The following is a 21,116-nucleotide window of genomic DNA, read 5'->3' on the forward strand; positions in this document are numbered from 1 at the left end:
CTCTCCTCGTCCGCCTCTCCTCGTCCGCCTCTCCTGATGCGCCTCTCCTCGTCCGCCTCTCCTCTTACGCCCCTCCTGATACGCCTCTTCTGATAGACCTCTCCTGATACACCTCTCCTCGTACGCCCCTCCTGATACGCCTCTCCTCGTCCGCCCCTCCTCGTCCGCCCCTCCTCGTCCGCCTCTCCTTATACGGCCAGTAAGTTGCAAGTTTATGTCAATGTCTATGTCAAAAAGTTCTGGAATCTTTTGGGAGAAACAAAGATTGTTAGAGCTGGGGGAAGACCTTGGCATCATCTGAGGTTCACCTTCTCAGTATCCCTTCCTGAAGCCGCTTCCTTCTCTTAGTTTCTGAATGTTGGAACATCCCAATGCCCTCTTCTCTGCTACATCCATATTCTCCTCCTGGATGATCTCAGAAGTCCAGTGCCTTGCATAGATTCTGTGTGTCAGTAACTCCCAGTCCTCGAGCTGTAGGTTATATATTTAAATTGCCACTGGACATCCCTACTTGGATGTCTAATAGGCATATCCTTTAGCTAAATCTGACTACTTTTCACCACCTCTGTTAACTCCACCAGCATCTCTTGCCTGGCTACTTTAACACCCTCTAAATTAATCACCATCTTCCAGTGGCTCCCCATGTCTCTCGAGGTAAAAACCCAAGTCCTCACTACGGTGTACAAGGCTCTACATAAGTCATCTGTGCCGTGTTATTTTTCTTAATTTATTGCCTGTCCCTTTTCTCGCCCCACCCCAACCAGAGTAGAGACCTCTTGCTCTTTTTCAAACACACCAAACTTGTTTCCATTTCAGAGCTTCTGGGCTCACTTCCCAGTCTAGGATAACGTTCAGCCAGGTCTGTTCTCTCAGCTTATCCTGGCCTTCACTGAGATGGCATCTCCTCTGAAAGCCTTTGACCATCAGCACATCCAAATCTGGTCTCCATCACTCCCTGTCATCCACAGCACTGTCACTACCTATCCTTCTGTCATGTGGTTTCTTGGTTTACAGTCTGTTTCCCATGAGAGATTGTAAGCTCCATGAGGGAGGTGACTTTTTCTTTTCCTGTTTAGCACTTTAACTCCAGCACTTTGAACCCTTTTGGCACCGAGTGGATGCTCACTAATTATCTAATGAGACTCCTTCATCTGGGGAAGCTAGGGTCAGAGAGCCCCATGGTCACACACTTGGTAGAGGCAGATCTGGTGTACTGACCACTTCATTACATCTCGTCATTAACTCTCTCTAAATATGTAGTGATTTCCTTTTAATAACTGTTGCAACTTATCAAAGGATATTTATCAACCCTGTAAGGGAGGCTAAAAGAATGTAATGTTTTGCCTATGAATGCCTCTAGTGAGTGAATTTAGTGGCACATTATTAATATGAGAATTGCACCTATTTATGTTTAACCTGCTCATCAATAATTGTGCTCTGTTTAGAGGCTTTCTTTGGCCCAAGGTTTGCATTCTTCTGTCCTAAGGGAAGAAAAATGCATTTAGTATCACCAGGAGTGATATACTGAGAAAAATACATTTAGTATCATCAGGAGTGATCACAGAGAGCACTAAGCCTCTTCATCCTCCACAGCTGCAGTATTAACTATGTCCAATAATTTTTCCATCCCCTAAGCTAAACACATGCTCCTTTCTTACCTTCCAGAATACTGAGCTCCACCTGTTAGGTGATCTCTGGATCTGGAAATCATCCTCATACTCCCACATTGAGGCGGTACAGTCCTCATAAAACTGGTGCAGGTAGGACCGGACTCCGTAGCGCTGGTACCCGCCCTCGGCTGCAGCCTGTGCCTGCCTGGACCCACACACATTGCTGCAAGAACTCATCCTTCCCAGCTGGAATGACAACACCCACATGGATCAGTGCCACGGGCTTTGGCGTCAGGATGAAAAGACATAGGAAAGGTAAGAACCAGACTGAGTAATGTATGCCTAGTTGAACAATGCTCATTTCATTAGAGAAAAGGTACTTTTAAAGACCCCTCTTTCTTATAAGTGGCTCTTCTTTTTTGTTTAATGCAAAACTACCCTAACTACTCATGACTAGAACTGCATCTCCACAAATGAAATGAGACACAACAGCACAGCTCACATAAATTAGGTACACATTTAAGCATGAAGCACGCAATAAATGACAACAAAGAAGCTGAGATTTTTTCATGGCCTTGACAATAAATCTTTAATCTCTTAGAATCCAGTCGCCTTTGCACTTACATGTTAAAGAATTGGGCATGCATTCTCATTTGCTGAAGATGGAGTTTGTCTTAAACTGTCCTCTCAGATTTTTAACCATATTTCCTTGTGAAATTTACACAGTGTTACTCCTATCAGTTCGAAATTTTGCCTTCCAGTCTCATGTATCTTCCTCTGACATTTTAACTAATTGTCAAGTTGTACAAAGCTGTATTAAAAAGCTGCTGAGCAACTTATGCCTCATGCTTTATTAATCACAAATGGCTTGGCCAATAATTTATACCTCACTAACTCTAACGCCATATATTTTAGTCATTATTTGTGGATCCATCTGTCCATGTGGGTGGCTAGAATATAATGTGGAGAGTGGACACAGCCTTTTATTATTTTCCAGGAAGTATCCAGTGTAAGTAAGAACTCAGAGAACTGTTAAATAAAGCTATGTCCTGGGTAAGCTGCCTGGGGCTCTGCTTTTTTAAGATGGAAATTTCTAGTTTATTTTGACCTAATTGATACCTTTAGAGAGAGGCATTTATATGGATTTTGTTACTAATCATGGTTTTTTTTAAAAAGAAAGAATTACTGAGGACAGTAATTTTGGTGAATAAGGGAATTGCCACTTATCATCTGTACTTTCTGATCGCCATATAAGCAAACAAATATATAGCTGGAAATGTGAAATATGTGTTTGGATTTTTAAATTATCCTGTAGATAGATGAGAACACATAGAAACAGGAAGGGGAACAAAAAACACTGGGGCCTGTTGAGGGGTGGGAGTTAGGGGAGGGAGAGCATTAGGACAAATACCTAATGCATGTGGGGCTTAAAACTTAGGTAATGCATTTAATGGGTACAGCAAACCACCATGACACATATATACCTATGTGACAAAACTGCATGCTCTGCACATGTATTCCAGAACTTAAAGTATAATATAAAAAAGTGGAAATAATAAAATAAATACAAAATTTTGAAAGAATTCTTTAGTCCAGAATATAGCTGCCACACCATCGTTTGACTATAAATGAAGGTTATTATTTTTGTGTTTTCAAATAAATCAGACTTCTCCCAAAAAAATTATCCTGTAGATAGCTTTGGTTGTGTGGACATACATGGTCTATATGTGACAAAGTGAGCAACAACATAGAAGATTATTTTCCCATTAAACCAGGTTTTCTCAGAGCCTGTGCTATAATCCATGCCAACGGAGGCATATTAAATGTTTCCAATTACTTGTCAAGCAACCAGCTAATAATGTTTATCTACAAAAGAAAAATAATGATCTACAGTCCCATCAAGTGCCTATATGTAGCCACTTAGTTTGATTGGATAGAATTATGGGCCTAAAATCAAAGTTGGAACCAGGGATAGTCAGCAATTCCTTGTCTAGTGGGCACAAAGTAAACCCATGAGAACATCTTTAAATATGTGTCCTTAGCTACACGAGTTTTGGTTTAAAATATAGTCAAATTGAGGAAAACATGACCCTGGTCTTAGAAAAATGAAGCAGCAGGTGCTATTAGTGGTTACCAGTAACCTAATACTTTTAGCTGTTGGTCAATTAAAACCAACTAACTGTTAGTGCCTGTGCATTTTTCCTGTTTCAGGTATAGCTACCATATAAAGAAATCACCCAGGGAAAGAGCACAGGGGGGCAAGAGTTTACACACACACACACACACACACACACATTTGCTTTTAAACATTTAGAAAGATGTGATTTCCTAAAAAGTCAAGATTTTTAGAATGTTCTTTGCCTGAGTGGAGCAGCAAAATCTGGCAGATCAAAAGGATATGAACCTAGTTTTAATATATTAAGCACTAGGATGATCTCTTCAGTACCTTCTATTTAATGCTTATACAATGAAATGATTAACAAGAGCCTATTACCATCGGCATATAAGTGGCATAATTTTAAAGGCATTTTCCTTTAAGGTATTCTAATGCAAATTTCAGCCAAGGGGAGATGGGATTGGTATTATTAACTCTGCTTTATCAACTAGGAAACTCAAGCATAGAAAAGTCATCTACTAAAGCTTACACCATGAGTCAGGGAACAGATGAAAAATGACAGTTAATACAGGAAACAGGAGTATGGACTGAATCATATATGTGCATAGTCAAACCACCTCCTCCAAAGATATATTTTCAGATTTTCTATAAAGCAAGAGACTTTAACATGAAAAAGGGACAAAAATAGTTATGATAGGAATAAAAAAATCCCTCATAGCAACAGTGAGCGTTATTTTTCCTTAGATGCTGAAGTTGTTCTTTCTCAGGATGGAGCTTTGATTGTGTGATATATAATAGCCATTCCCTGCACAGCTTGCTTCTGGCACACTAGGTTAAATGTCTCTGCTTTATCAGATGAGACCCAGTTATCCAACTTTGTTAAATACAATATGGGTAAGATCATAAAAGAGATAGAAAGTGTCATAAAACAAATGTTTTGAGCCTGAGTGATTGAAGGCTCTACTTGAAGTCATGGATTTTTAGCTATGTCAGCTACATTCCAGAAAAGGAACTCCAAAGAGCCTTACTTTCTCCTCCAGGGGCACAAAACATGAACAAGAACATGGCCCATTTTGTGCTACCTACACAGGGCAGAGAATGGGCTCTAATGCCGGTTTTTGATCTGCAACTTACTGGTCAGGAGATTTCAGACAAGCTCATTAGCCTTTCTGGGCTATGGTTTCATCATCCTTAAAGTAACAGGGTTGGCCCAGATTAATCTTAATTCCTTCCAGATGTTGCTTTTTGGGATTTTTTGTGGGTCTGTACAGAATGACTCAATCATTTTTTATTGAACAAACAACTAGGTTTACTTATTTCCCCTCCTTCTATATCCTTATTGACAGCTCAATTTACTGTATACTAGTATGTATGCAGCTTCCATTTAAAAAGGGCATATAACTAGTTAGGTTAGTTTCTTGCTACTAGGTAGACTAAATGTATGTTGTTTGTTTAATGAGTTAGCTCAGTATCATGTATGTTGCCTAACAGGCTTCCAGGGGTTTGAGAGGTGTCACACATCTTCCCAAACATACAACTACCTGGAATTCACTCCTCGGGAGAATAATTGGAAGAACATGAATTTTAAAATACAACATGTTAGAGTGATGGTTTTGGACCTACAAAATCTCAACAGAGAGTTACACATCTCCTGGGGAAGTCAGTAACTTTTTGTCCAATGTCAGAGAATGTTACAGGTATTTAGAATTTTATTTGATTGATATTATAAAAAAGATATGTGAGGTCACTTGAAAAGGTCACTATAAAAACTGGGCAGTTATTAAATTTTATATAATAAACTAGAATTGAGACAGAAACAGAAGCTATGTGCAAAGGCTTTTTACCTTGGCTTAGTAGTTACATAAAGATCAAGGTTTCATAAGAATTTTGATGTCTGTATTTCAATTGCTGTAGCAGCAACAACAAAAAGGTTAAATCTATGACTGTTGTTAATGAACAGATTTTAGAGGGCTTTCTTTCTTTACAGAAAGCTTTAACATCACAGGAAGTACCTGGATAGAAGGGATGAGTAAATCAATCCACGTTAGTCTTCGTTCTGTAAACACTCTAATGAAGCCTGTGGCATCCTCCCTGACAGCATGGCCATGATGATGGGGCACAAGCAACTTTTGTGTGTGATTGTTTGGTTATCTATGAAGAGAGAGTTGTTTTTATTCTCTCTGAAGGATACTTCACTTGCTGATAAATGAGGATCCATCCATGGTTTTCTTTTTATAATCTGTCCATAGCAACTGTCTCAGTTGCATGCACAGTCATACATTAAATGAATATTCAATTCTTACCAACTCAGCACACCTATCATAACCCAGAGACCAGTGGAGGGAAAAAATTATGCTGCCACTCCCTACCAAATTCTTCTGAGAGGCTTTCTATGATCAGCATATCTAAACATCAGCCTTCTGTTACTTTCTATACCCTTGTCTAGGTTTGTTTCACTTCCTACCGTCTTCCTAGCACTTGTTGCTACCTGATATTCTAAGTGTGGTTTATTTGCTTATGGTCTGATAGATCATATACATGATCTATTATAAGCTGCATGTAGGTAGGGACCTTTTTCTGTACTGTCTACCACTTGAATTTCCTGTACTTTAAGATTTCCTTCAGAGTTCTACATGGGTTGGTGTGGATGAAGGCCTGAGCAGTCCTCCATTTTTCATTCTTCCCTTCCTTCAGTGTTTTTAAAGCTCTACGTGCCAGACACCTGTGAGACAGATAATGGTTATGAAGATGAGTGGGGCAGTGTCTGCCCTCAGTGGACTCTTGGGTTGCAATGAGACACACTCATGAAGCAATAAACAACAAAATGGGCATCATTAAGAGGTATTTACAACAGAAGGGAGTACAAATGCTGAGAATCCCTTGAATAATTCCTTTATTAGGGAAACAAACCCAGGCATGTGCTATTATGATATCACTATGTGTGCCAATAGACTATAGTATCAATGTGTTGGAAATTTAAGCTTCAGTCTAATATATGCAGTTACTTTTTATTTCCCTTTATAAATGTTCATAGCCTTGAAACAGAAATAAATCTTTATGCCTGATGAAACTCTAAGAACATCACAGGCATTGTATTATTTGTCTTCACAGTCTCCTTGAGAGAAGAGGCAGAAAATTGAGGCACAAAAAGAATGAGTGTTTTCCTGTGACACTATGTGTGAGTCAGTTGTGAGGCCAGGCACAGGCCCTGTTCTGTTTATTTTGTTTGAAATATCATTCAATTTTTCATGCTGCTTTTCTCTCCCATAAAATAATTCTGAGATAATGAGACTGAGGTTCTCATTAGAGCCACTTTTCCACAGGGCCAGTGCTGCAAAAGGCAAGGTATAGGCACATAGACAATTTAGACCACTTATTCAACACTGAGCTGAAAAGTCAGTTCCTTAAAAGATTTAATCAGACTCAAAGGGGATCCAGGAAGGCATGAAAGCCTGCCAACAGCTTTTTCATTTTTAAATCAGGCTTTCTGAAATTCTGTAAACATGGTCTAAAAACATGAACCATGCTTCTACCAATGGATTATTTCAGAGATATTTTATTTTTCTGAAAAAGTGGTAGAGATTGTGGCTTTATATTGAGTGATAAAAATACCTTATAAGTCAGTGGACATGTAACCACTTTTATAATTTTTAAAAAGGAGTAATGATGTAAGATTATCTTACTCGTTATCATTTACTTTAATTCTTCAAGATTTATTTTTTAAGAAAGGTACGTAAAGTCCAAAGCCAAAATGAGAAAAGAAAAAAACCCATATTCGGTTTGAATCTCTTATCTATCTAGATACAGACACAGGGTGCTTATGAATCTACATGTGATAAGGTTTAAGTCTTACCTTTGAAGTCTTCTTCTTCTTCTTGTTTACTCCTTGATCTTTCTTTTTAATGACACATTCTTCAATCCTATTTAAGAAAAATAATCTCTGCAGAATGTAATCCAGATCAAAATCTAAATTTCATAGGCCATTAATATGACTGTTAATCATTTTAATATTGATAAAGGCATCAGTGAAGAACTTCTTGTTTAAGAACTGGGATAGCTTTGTAAAAAACAAAAGTCTAACCTGTATTTTAAAGCTTTTCAATGAGTTCTCATAATAATTTATAAAGTGAATGATATGACATGAAAAGGCTTTATAAATTATAACACACTGTACACATGCTATTCTTATTTTGATATAACTATATTTCATGTTAATAATACCAACTCGATGGATTCATTTATAGTTTATAAATTCTAAATTTAAAAAAGTTACTTGCTTCCTAGATACTTCAGAATTGATCTTTTCTGGTGCTTGGTCTTATCATGTAAAATATGCGAGTCCTATAATCACTATATTTTCTGATACGTTTGCATGCGTTTTACACTTTGTAAGGCTCTTTGGATGATTCACTCATTAGGCTGAGTTTTACTCCTGTATCCGTTTTCTTCCTATCATGATCATTTTGCTTTCCAGCTGCCTAAGAAAAGCAGGTGCCCATGCAAAATTTAATTAAAAAGCCATTGCCAACTCTAAGGCTATTGCTTTCCTACATTACTCTAGTTATGTGAAATAAGATAATAACTGGGACCATATTTTTTAAAGGATCATTAAGAATTCTTTCTGATGAACAGGTCCCCATTAATTTGCAGGAGAACCTGAAGACTTCAGATGAGTAAGCCTAGCTGAGGCCTGAAAGTTTCCAGCATTTCTAGGGTCAGCCTATATGGACCAAAGCCAAATCTTCAGGACCCTTGTACTTTCCCCAAATTTAGTGAGTGATGTGTGAGCAGATTTGGGGAAAGAGGGAAATTGTATTAGCCTCCTAGATCTGGATATGCAAAGGAAAACAAGCCAATCATAGGTCACTAAAGTCACTACATTCTCCTCTTCCCCACTCCCTCCAGATTTGCCCTTCACCCCCATCTGTATCTCTTCCTTTCCTTTCTGTCTCTTCCTCTCTGAATTACATTTATCTTCTTTGTATCTGTCACCTCCGTTGTCTCTGAAGATTCCACACTTGCCCTTCACCAAAGGCTGGCTGATACAGAGCCCAAGGAGCTCTCCAAGGTCCTGAAAACATTTCTGTTAACAGTGCCAGGAACCAATCAAGCAAACATTAGCTGTTAAATTCCAGCTCTGTTTTCTTGAGGTCTCCAGACTCTGTGTGACCCCCACATTAAAGTTCCTTTCTAACAACACAAAGAAGTAGGTCCTGAGATCACAACCAAAACACTGAAACATCTTCAGACCTGGCACAGGAGTGGGGAAGGCCAGTGGGGGCTCAATTCAGCCTGAAAAATAAATCATACCAACTTTCCAAACTCTAAATACGTATATTTGACTCTTACCTATAACAGACAACTTTTCGTATCTTATGGAAAGGAAACTCCTAAGTTTTTAGCTGTACACACCTCGTAACCCCTACCCCCACCCCAAAATTCTTATATAACACAAGCCACAAACCACCAAAGCATGGATCTGGCTCTTCCTCATTTGTATGTTTCCATGGATTTTAATACGCATATTTTTTCGAGGAGATTGGGGCACATATGATAAACGTGAATGAAGGAGGGCAGGAGGGAGAGAGAGAGAGAACATTTAGGCATGAAGGAGGAGGAAGGAAAGAGAGGGAGGAGAGGAAGAACTGGAGAGAGACGTGTGGCGCATGGAAAGCCGCCACCCCTGGCCTCCGCATGGCTTTACCTGCCCCTCCGATCCCCTGACCCGTGGAGCAAGTGCAGCCAGCCTAGCCGCAGATCTCTCGCTGGGGTCCCATCGCCACCGCCGCCGCTGCAGCCGCCGCTCCGCCTCGGAGAGCTCGGCCCGCGCCTGATTGACAGCTGGGCATCCCGCGTGCCCGCGCACCCAAGGCCCGCGCAGCCGCCGCCGCTGCCGGAGGGGCTGGGTTCCCGCGTGCCCAGAGCGGCGAGTGGGCGGGGCCGAGCGTCTGGCTCGCCCGGCCCACTCCTGCCTGCACCGCGGGGCTGGTGCTTCCGTGAGGGCAGCTGGCAGGCAGGGCCTCTGCAAGGCTGGTTGCTGGGTCCTGCTGAGGCACCCCAGGACAGGCACCTTCTCTGCCTCTGTGCCTCTTCAAAGCTCTCTTCTGCCCAGACCATGATTTAGCCATAGAGGCCTGGTTCAATATACAGTCACGTGCCGCGTGATGATGGGGATGTGATGCTTTGAGAAATATGTGGTTAGGCCATTTCGTCCTGCTAACATCGTAGAGTGCACTTTCCCAAACCAAGGTGGGTCAGCTGCTGCATACCTAGGCTATATGGAAGAGCCTATTGCTTGTAGGCTGCAGACCTGGACAGCATGTTACCCTACTGAATGCTCTTGGCAATTGGAACACAGTGGAAAGTGTTTGTGTGTTTAAACATAGAAAAGGTACAGTAAAAATACTGTATTATAATCTTATGAAACCACCATCATACATACAGTCTGCTGTTGACCCAAACATCACTGGGTAGTGCATGACTGTACCTATTTTTAAGTGAATGAAGCGGCAGAGGGACGTGATGTGTGTTTCTTCCACTGCCCCTCTGTCAGAGATACGTTTTCTGTCCCCGATGAGACACAAGGTGAAGAGCTTCTCTCTGCTGGCAGAGCATTGCCCAAATGAAGAGCCTTCTCACCTCTTTCAGTGTTGGGTATTTGCAGTCCTCACTTTGACGCTTATTCCACCGTCAGGAGGTGTAAATGGGTTTGATGAAAGAAAGATGAAGAAAATAAATCTAATTATGATATTCAAGGAAAAAAAAACAAATTCATAAAGGCAAAAACACCGTAGAAATTTACCTGCATACCTCAGAAAATGTGCACAGATGTGGGCAAGTTAGTATATAAATACAATAACCTCTGCTTAATTACTAAAATAGTTAACATTCGCATGGCTATGCTACACATAATAATAGTTCCTAACATTTGCATAGTGCTGACTATATACCAGGCATCGTGTTAAGTATATTACATATATATTAATTCTATGCATATTGTATCATTTAATCCTTACAGCAGCCCTATGTGGTGGCATTCTCTGATCCCGATTTTACAGATGAAGAGGCTGACATACAGAAAAGTCACACACACACACCTGTGGTGATACAGAGACTCACAATTACTTGTTGCAGGTCATAGAGCTACTAAATCTGCAATCTGCAAGATCATCTCCTGGAGAGGATTAAGGATATGAGTGATGTTTTGCCCAATATTTCCTCACTCTTACATAGGTTTCAGGAAAAAGCCTAAAAGATACTGAGAAACCTCTCTGTCTTGTTAAACAGTGGGCAGACCAAAGCCAATTGTTGAACAGATGCTTAGTAGGTCACCAAGGACAGGGATGGTTTTGTCAGGTTTCTTCTTTGAGTCCGCAACTCTAGCCCAGCATTCTTCAACACAGTAAATCTATAGGTGCTACTTCTTTCTTTCTCCTTCCCAGTCTGCATAAAAAGAACACCTTTCAGGAGTTTGAACATGTTGCCTCTTAGCTTGCAGTGTGTGGATCCATTGAACACTTAAATGTGGCCATGTATGTTTTTGCATCCTTGGAAGTCTGTAAGAATCAGCACATATGTAAAACTCCAGGGACTCTGAGCTGCTCTTCCATCAGAGATTAGGCTCTGGGAAGGGAAATATCTGCCTCGGTGTCTGCTAAGTGTCCTGGCCTCTGTTGGTTATGCATCCATTCATTCAGAGGGGTAGTCTAATTAAGACTTACATCAGAGTTGCTCCACCACTCTATGCCCACTTTCCTCATCTATTAAATATTTATAATAATACTTCATAGGGTCGTTATAAGAATTAAATGAAATTATATTGATAAGGTGTTTATTGCAATATCTGGTGCATAGCAAGTACTCAAATTCTAGCTATTATTATTATATTATTATTGCTATTTTAATTTTACTAGGATTTAACTAAACCTTTTAAAAGCCACTGAGTGTTTTCAGCTTGGAGTCTCAAGAATTCTAAGTTTTCCAGGCACTTATCATTTACTTTATCTCTTCTTTGGCCAGATTCTGTTCCAACTTGTGCCATCTCTGACCCCTCTGCTGAAGTTTCCAAAAAGTGGAAATGCCTGTCCAGGATACTGGGAGCAGCACAGGTCTTCTAAATTCCACCAGTACATCTGCTTTTGCTTCACTCTCAACTGAAGAAACTGGTGAGATAAAATAAAACATGATTCACATACCTCAAGATACCCTTAACTTGTGAATTATCACCATTATCTTGCTTTTCACAAATCATAATTTCTATTTATTATAATAGTTTATACTTATTATTAGTTTTTATGATGTTTTGCAAACCTTAAGGAACAAAGATGGTTACTCTGAAGCAACTATTTTGACTTAGAACATACCAATTTCTCTGGGTTATGTTATATGGAAACACTTAGCAGTGAATAGCTTATTAATTTATTATTCAACACACATTAGCTGAATGTCTGCCATTTAGAGTACACAGTGTGAGGGACAAACAGAAGCATATGAAAGTCACAGAGAAGAGGGGTCAGGTGGGGCTGGGGTCTCCTGGGTGGTTTTCCAGAGGCATGCTGTGATTAGGCAGGCTGCTTTCCTAACCTTGTATCTCATGACTCTCCATCGAAATCCATTCCTCATCACACTGAACATATCTGATGTTCTTCACATACACTATGCAGATGTTTTTCCTTCTGTTTACTTCAGTAGTTCTTTTTGTTCCTTCCTGCATATCTGTGTCCTCGTGTGCTACCTGTTCTTCAAGTCCTGGCACAACTGCCACCTTTTCAATACAGCCTTTGCTGTGCTTCAGTACAACTCATGGCTCTTTGTTTTGAACTCCTAAGCATCTAGTTTTACCTGTGTTAGGGTTCTAATTGGTTTTCTTTCTTTCTTTCTTTTTCTTTTGCATCTATTTACTCTCCCCGCTAGGCTTATAAGCATCACCAAGAAAAGATTTGCCCACAATTTACCTACTATTACATGCAATGACTAGCATATTGCTTTGTACAAATTAAGTACTTATTTTTAGTAAATGAATAAGTTAGCAAATGAATAATGTGGAGCTACAGATAGTCCTTGATAGGTGGATAAGATCTGGATAGAAGGAGGAGGGAAAAGCATATTATGACAGTTTTAGGGAGTGAAAAGTACAAGATTCAGCTTGCAAGTTCAGCTCCCAGGTTCGTTCCTGGAATCCAGGGTGTGCAAGAGGAAGATGGGACAGTGGTGAAGAAGGAACTCCATTCCGTTCCTTCATTCAGCTGATGAGAGGCAGAGCCTCCAGCCATAATGGTAATGACCTTTATTGCTCCTCTGATGACTGCAGCCTGGTCAGCCTGGGCTTGTCTGGCTGTGCAGCCTCTTCAAGCCAGGGACGCAGTGGTCCACTCCAGGCAGAAGCTTGAAATTAGTATGCTGTCTGTGTTCCTGGACAGAACAGATGTCTGTATGCTTTTTTCTGCTTAATTATGATGACAGGTTCTTGGTGATCAAGATCCAGTCTCACATGTTTTGAAATACCATGGCTGGGAAATTCTGTCTGGCTGGTCTTCCCCTTTGCAGGGACTATTTGCTCTGCCGATTAGTACGTACAGAGGGCGTGGGAGGCTGGAGTGGCGGTGGCCCTTAGACTTGCCAAGGTGGAGTAATTGATTGGAGGGAGTCCTGGGCATGGTCTCCACTGAAATCTGTATGCTTTTCTGTATTATGTTTTCCACTGATATCAATGGGACCTTTTGCTGATCTTGTAAATACACTGTTACAAGAGAATATTTGGCATGTGAAATTGTTTCTCTTTACAAGTTTCTCTTTGGAAGGTAAAATGTATTGGTTGCTACTTGTTGTTAGTGAATTAGTCAATAAGATTATTTCTTGCAACAGAGTGATTCTGAGGATGGTAGAGGAAACAGGATTGGGCTAGAGAGGAGAAACAGGCCCTTAATCTGAAAAGCTACCCAGGATCTCAGAATGGTCGATTTCCATAATGTCTGTTTCCATAATGTTTTTGAGAAGCATGTTGAGGGGAGGATCCTTAAGAGGTAGATAAAGTTCATCTATTGATTATTTCTGTGAGGAGTCCTCAAATAACTAATTTGGGAGACATAGAAATTATTCTGGGTGCTGCATGGCATGGCTTGTGCCAATCTGCACATATTACACCTCTTTTCTCTTACCTCATCTTAACTCCCTATATTACTCCCTCCCCGATTTCACCCAGTTCTGTTGCCTTTTGCCTTCCAGATACATCCGGCTTTAAAGACGTGCAGTCAGCCCAGTTGTACCGGGCTCTGTGCTGAGAAGCTGGCCCACACTTGGGGCTTAATGCTCTGTGGTTGCTGTCTTGAATTCTTAATAATCTTTTCCTTGAAACTTGCATTTTGTAAGTGAAGTCTGATGGTAAAATAGATCCACATGCTGGGGTTGGAGCCTCAGTTTACATGTGGTCCACCTCCTGCTTTCTTTGTAATGGGAGTACAACATTAAATAGCAAAAACAAAAACAAACAAAAAACCCCAACTTCGTTGGGTTGGAAGAGAGATCACAGAGGAAAGGACAATGACTTTTTCCTTCTTTTTGGGCAAGTGGTTCTGCATTTCTTCTTTGCGTGTGTTTATTTTTATTTTTATTTTTTTAAGATAGAGCCTCACTCTGTCACCCAGGTTGGAGTGCAGTGGCATGATCTTGGCTAACTGCAACCTCCACCTTGCTGAGTTCAAGCAATACTCTGCCTCAGTGTCCTGAGTAGCTGGGATTACAGGCAAGTACCACCACACCTGGCTAATTTTTGTATTTTTAGTAGAGATGGGGTTTCACCATGTTGGTCAGGCTGTTCTCGAACTCCTGACCTCATGATCTGCCCGCCTTTGCCTCCCAAAGTGTTGGGATTGCAGGTGTGAGCCACTGCGCCCGGCCGTGGCTTTGCACATTTCTTTGGCACCAAGCTCTGTAAATTATACAGCCACTCCTTAATGTATCAAATGAAAATCTGCTTCTAAGCATTTATGTAACTCCATTTTCCTGCTAGGAATGCCCTCCCATAATTCTGTGTATTCAACTCCTGCTTACTCTTCAATGCTGAGTTCTAGTTTTATTTCTTTTCTCTTTGCTTTGTTTTGAGACAGAGTCTTGCCCTGTTGCCCAGGCTGGAATGCTGTGGCATGGTCTCGGCTCACTGCAACCTCCACCTCCTCAAGTGGTTCTCCTGCCTCAGTCTCCTGAGTAGCTGGTATTATAAGTGCCTGCCACCTCGCCCAGCTAATTTTTTGTATTTTTAGTAGAGATCGGTTTCACCATGTTGGCCAGGCTGATTTCAAACTCCTGACCTCGTGATCCACCTGCCTCAGCCTCCCAAAGTGCCGGGATTACAGGTGTAAGCCACCGTACTTGGCCCCATTTCTTTTAAGAAGTTTTGTCACTGATAACTCATTACCATGAAATATTTTTTATAGAATTCACTTGATAAATTAGCATCACTATATTGTGATGTATAAAGAGACGCTTGTTTTCTGTCAGAACCCTGCAATTAACTATTGTATGCAGTAGGGGTGGAGGTGGGGATGGGAGTTGATATTTAAAATACTGGATACCTGGTTCAGCAGGAGCAGGGAACAATCAAAATGGATCTTAGCTGCAGAATGGATGCAGGGTCTTGGAAGTCCCCTACTGTGCTGGTTATCACTTTGGTAGTTGCTGGATGGGGACCTAGGAGGTCCCAAGGGAAGGCCTGGCACAGCTGGGACAGCAAGGCAATATTTGAGATCAGCAGCTACTTACCAACTGACATGAATGTGCAGTCTGGCATTCCAGAAGGCCATATGGTAGCATCCCAGCTGAATGTCAGCCCTTCTGGTTTGACTCACTGAGAAGATTCTCACTGATGTCTCCAGTTCTTAGTTCCTTCAACTGTGAAATGAGTAGGTTATAATAAGCAATCAAACCCTCAGCTATTGATGACCTGTGATAGTCAAGACTTTGTGCTAGATAATGTTGAGATTGACAGATACATAGATTCTGTCCACCAGAAGTTTCTAATTAAATCTAGCCTTGGAAATAAGACGTCGATAAATGATTGATATGAGGTAGAAAGTATCCTAGGAAAGAAGCAGATAAGCAGCTGATGGAGTTGAAAGAACTGAGAAATTACTCTGATTTGGTGGAAATGACATTGATCTGGGAAAGCCTTGAGAAAAGTGAGGCCAACGATCTGGGTTTTGAAATATACGTGATATTTTAAAACTCATGACTATAGAAAGGAAAGTCAGAAAGGACTAAAGGAATGCTCACTGTGGATCCCCATTGTTCTAGAACCCTTGAGTCTTCACTTCTTGGCTTTGTTTTTTCCTTTCTTTATGTGCTCTCTGTACTTTAATCAGATTTGAAGCTTCTCAAGTGTCTTTCGTTTTTGTTCCTGGCATGTGCTAGGTAAATGCTTAGCAATTACAATGACAACTGCCTTAAGCTTTATGTTCTTCATGAAAATGGAGACATGGTGTGTCAAGATTATCATCTTGAATCATGACTAAAGTCAGAGGATGAATCTTTTGTAACCAGTTAGAATCATGTGAAAATGGACTAGAGTGTGTGTGTGTGTGTGTGTGTGTGTGTGTGTGTGTGTGTGTGATCTTACTGAACGCTAACGTCATGGGTTTTAAACACAGACCTTGGCTTCACGTGTGCTTCGTGATCACAGCAGGGAAGTTATCATAACAGGGCTTAAGTATCAAGAACAATATTATTGTTTGAGACAAAAAATATACATATATGTTGATTAGGCATAGAAGTACGTAGATGTTATTCAGTAAAAGAAGGGCCAGAATATCTGTCAAATAGAGTCAAGAATTTTTGGTTGTTTCTCAAAAAGCTAAAACCCATTCATTTGCCTTCTGGGCAAGGTCGTAGCTAGGCCTGTTGCACTGAAGCCTCAATGATGGAAGAATAGGTAAAATGTAGAAGCACATCACTGAGATGAGGCAAGGACTTAGTCTTATGATGCCAAGGGCTTGAGTGCTGGCCTGGCCTCTCCTTGCCAAGCTTAGCTTGGTATATGTGGCAGCATGCCTGCAGCTCTCAGCTCCTCTGCCTTGGTGAATTCCTTCCTTCACCCTGGCTGCTGAGTCCATCAGACTTCAGGCAGGCCTCTGGAGCACTAAGGGTGAAAATCAACATATGCATCGCCACCATGAGTGTTTGAACTCAGGCAAATCTGCAGCATGGTCTACTTACTGATTCAAAGTTACATGAAGTTGCAGCAACTGAACTGATTTTGCATTCTTTACTCATTCTTGAGCCTGGATTAGCCTGTGAGCACTGGCCTAACTCACTTCCACCATTACTGATTGTATCAGGGGCAAGTAGCAGAAATTAAACAGAGAATCAAAGATTTAGAATGTGTTAGGTTATCTCCAGTTCTGCTCTTAGAACATGTGCTCTTATTCTTGTGATTTTATTCAAGACCATTGCTTTGTAGAATGGTGGGGAAGTGCTGATTCCTTTTGTTCTCATCTTTTGCTCATCAGGTAATTTTCTGATTTATCATGAAGGATAACCTGGGCAAGGCCCATAGTTCTTAGGCTCACTCTCACAGACTTATGTAGCTCCTAAAAACATTGCAGACTTAGGCGTTCAATTTTGAACTTTAAGAAAGGTTGGTGGGAACTGAGCTTACTTATAGATAATTTGTTTGTGTCAAAAGTTCCTGGTGAGCCACCAAATAATGTCTGGTTGGCATCGTACCCGTTGGAGGGGATTCTGTGTGGCAGGACACACAACTGGCTGGCTCACTGGAATGCTATGATTTCACCAGCTCTAGGGAAGCCCATTGCTCAAGAAAGCCCTTTCCCAGCTTCTGTTTCATTTCTGAAATACTTCTGAGTATTTTTTTTTTTTTTTTTTTTTTTTTTTTTTTTCAGATTTTTTTTTTTTTTTTTTTTTTTGAGACAGAGCCTTGCTCTGTCGCCCAGGCTGGAGTGCAGTGGTGCAATCTCAGCTCACTGCAACCTCTGTCTCCTGGGTTCAAGCCACAGCCTCCTGAGTAGCTGGGACTACAGGCATGCACCACTGCACTTGCCTAATTTTTATATTTTTAGTAGAGATGGGATTTCGCCATGTTGGCCAGGCCGGTCCCGAATTCCTGACCTCAGATGATCCGCATGCCTCAGCCTCCCATAGTACTGAGATTACAGGCATGACTCACTGCACCTGGCCCAACAATTCTTTATATTTGTTGGACAATAAAGTGCCTAAAAGCATTGAGAAGAATGACAACAGAGGCAACAGGACCAGAGAAGAACTTCTGCGTTAAAGATAGCCAACTTCTCACTCTCTCTTTCTTTGTTTGTGGCAAGTATAAATGCCATGAGTATAAATATTAGCACAATTATTCTACTTCATAAGATTAATGGGTAGCTCAAAAAGTTTGATCATGTTCCTACATCTTGGGGAGCAAGTGACTAAGGATTTCTTTCATTTTGAGTTCTGTTTTGTAGTAAAACCTGATAGCCTAATGAATGAATTCTTGTATTTCTTGGAACAGAAATATTTTTACAACTTAAAACAACTTAATGTGCTTTTCTCAGCTTGTTTATTTCTCAGCTTCTTTTGGCTCCAAATTTGCCAATTGCATATAGAAGCCATAAAAAAGTCCAGCTAACTAAAATGGTAGACCTTGTATAAAGTAACTTCTCTAATTTCTAGAGGAATTGGTGCCAAAGGCTTCCCCTATTCTAAATTGCTGCCATGGAGACAAATCTTATGCATAAGCTGGGTGGCTTTCTTTCTTTCTTTCTTTTAAAGCAAGCGTCCAAATGCTTGTTCTTCAAAATATTTAGACAACAAAAATATAAAACCAATTTCATAGTAAATAGCTATTCAAATAGTTTCTGGGGGAATAGTCAATAGTCAGAGAATGTTCAAGTTTAATGGGGACATGTTTTAAAGAGGAAGTAATCATTGATGCCTAGAGAGACCTTTGCAAGATTCCATCACCAGTTAGAGACAAAACTTAACTAAGACCTACGTCTCCTGATTCATAGCCTAGTTCTATTTTCACTGCTTCCTGGTGTGGTGTCTGATTCATTTTTGCCACACTGAGAGAGAAGGGGGTGTCATTAGTCATCTTTTGCCCAAGGTCCACTCAAGCTTGATGTAATAAAAAGAGCACAGGAGAGGAATGTGTCACTGTTATAATACCCATGTGACCACCAAGACCATAATGGAGAAGGGAAACTTTGAATGAATCTTTCTTGCAAAAAGATGCAAATTTGAAGAACACTTTGATTGAGACAAGTTAGGAGCAGTGCTGTTAATTTGGCTCATCATGTATAAAGAAAGTGGTTAGATAATGCTAGCTAGGCAGGGTCCTCTGCATTCAGGAAATAAGAGGAAAGAGTGTCATGATTTGTATGCTTTGAAATTTATCAACCAAATTCACCAAAAGTTCATCAAGTCTCCATATGCTCAGTATTGTAGAGTTATTTCAGCTGCTGTAACTACTGTCACACCTTTTGCAAGATGGCTCAGAACGTGGGCATAAGGGCCGCATCTTTGGGAGTATTTAAATAGTTCTACCATCAAATGTGAGTCAAAGTAATATCTGTGTATGCAACCTGGAATCTTGGCATTGGAGGAAATATTAAAATCCTGCCCATCCATCTTCCTAATTCAGATGTCCCTTAGTGAGATCCATCTAAACTTAAGATTCATTTTTTCTAGCCCTAAGATTCTGTTCTGTAACATCATCAAATCAATCCCCCTTTCTTCTTCTTCTTTTTTTTTTGGAGACAGAGTTTAGCTCTGTAGCCCAGGTTGGAGTGCAGTGGTGCAATCTCAGCCCACTGCAACCTCCGCCTCCTGGGTTCAAGCAACTTTCATGCCTCAGCCTCCCTCGAGCAGCTGGGATTACAGCCGCATGCCACCACACCCAGCTAATTTTTGTATTTTTAGTAGAGATGGGGTTTCACCATGTTGGCCAGGCTGGCCTCAAACTCCTGACCTCAGGTGATCTGCCCATCTTGGCCTCCTAAAGTGCTGGGATTACAGGCATGAGCCACCGTGCCCTACCCCTTTCTTCTTAGATCTAATTATTCCTTTTCTTGCTCTGATGTTTTCCCCTCTAGGTTTTCTTCTTTTACGCTTCATTCCCCTTTTAACTTTCTTTCTTCCACAATCCTCCCACTTTAGGTTAGTTTAATTCCAAAAGAATGTATTAAACAACAGTATCTGGAAAACATTTGTGCAGATTTTATGGAAGATATTAAGGAGTTAAAGGTGCAATCTCTAGTTTGTCCTATAAGATTAAAACTAAGACAAATAACATGACATAAAATATCTAAATAACATTTCCAAAGCAATGGATGACCCATTGTAGGGATGTGACTGAAGCAGACACTGAATTCTAACAAGGTGCCTCAAATTATGTAGATCCTCAATATGTTTGCTGAATGAGAGAAAGACTTATTGAATATAAAGAAAAGGTCAACTCACAATAAAATGATTATGATCATTACTGGTAAAGGGATAAGCTGGAAAAACTTTTTGCAAGTTTCCATTGGGTCCTCCCTCTTCTGTATGTTCTAGCCACACAATCTGAGGCTGTTTTTTATGTTATTTCTTCTTGTCCATTTGCTGAAATTATAGTCTTTTTCCAAGTCTCAATTTAAAGGTTATCTCATCTGGGAGATAGTCCCTAAACTGCTCCAACTAACAAACCATGCAGGATATGCTGATGATTCCCACATCCCTCTCCACATGTCCCTCTCTCCTGTACTACTCTTGGGTTGAGAAGGTCCAGATTAAACTTCCAAAAATCTATTCCGTTTAAATAATTTTTACTGTATTGAGTATGTGCTATGTAATACCACAGCGTAAGCTGTGACAATACAAAAATAAATAAGTCATGACCTTACATTTAAGAGCTCATTATCTAGTTTGGAAATTCATGCAAGTACCTACACAGCTCAGAGTGATAAGGGCTAAAATAGAATCAGAGTGTATGCTTGGTAACTAATTTGAGTATTCCCAATGTGAGAATAATTAGTTTGAAACTAAAGCAGATAATAGGGTTCTTGTGAAAAATTAAAGTGAGTGAAGATTGTATTTAAGAATCCCTGCATATCAGAAGGGTCTATAGTTTGAAGTTACTCAGTAGCAACTGACGTCGTAGCGTTCTTCCTCCTCCCTCATCAGCAGCCCTGTGATCGGCTCCCTATGGAGGAAGGAAGAGACTGTGACTTGCTCCTGCTGGAGGAGAGAAGGGGAAGCCATTGTGTGGCTGGGATTCTCACACCTGTGTGTTCTCACTTCTCAGGGTTGGGGTTTTGAGGGTGGAGGGCTTGAGTGAGTGAGTCCCATTTTCGGTTCTGAAGATGCTCTGCCAAGAACTTGATCACAGTAATAGCCAGGTCAGGAAA

General features: G+C 40.6%; 1 protein-coding gene across 1 annotated transcript in view; it reads right to left on the reverse strand.

Moving 5' to 3' along the window:
- Nucleotides 1-9,582, reverse strand: part of NRSN1 (neurensin 1) — a 20,122-nt gene extending 10,540 nt beyond the window's left edge. Inside the window, exons 1-3 of the mRNA XM_017505254.2 lie at nucleotides 9,431-9,582; nucleotides 7,580-7,646; nucleotides 1,659-1,856 (exon numbers count right to left, since the gene is read on the reverse strand). Coding sequence (XP_017360743.1) covers nucleotides 1,659-1,847 — 189 coding nt within the window. The 5' untranslated portion in view covers nucleotides 1,848-1,856; nucleotides 7,580-7,646; nucleotides 9,431-9,582. The remainder of the gene's footprint in view (nucleotides 1-1,658; nucleotides 1,857-7,579; nucleotides 7,647-9,430) is intronic.
- Between the last annotated feature and the right edge of the window lie 11,534 nt (nucleotides 9,583-21,116).

The sequence above is a fragment of the Cebus imitator genome, unplaced genomic scaffold, assembly GCF_001604975.1.
Source record: "Cebus imitator isolate Cc_AM_T3 unplaced genomic scaffold, Cebus_imitator-1.0 Scaffold335, whole genome shotgun sequence".
Classification (NCBI taxonomy): domain Eukaryota; kingdom Metazoa; phylum Chordata; class Mammalia; order Primates; family Cebidae; genus Cebus; species Cebus imitator.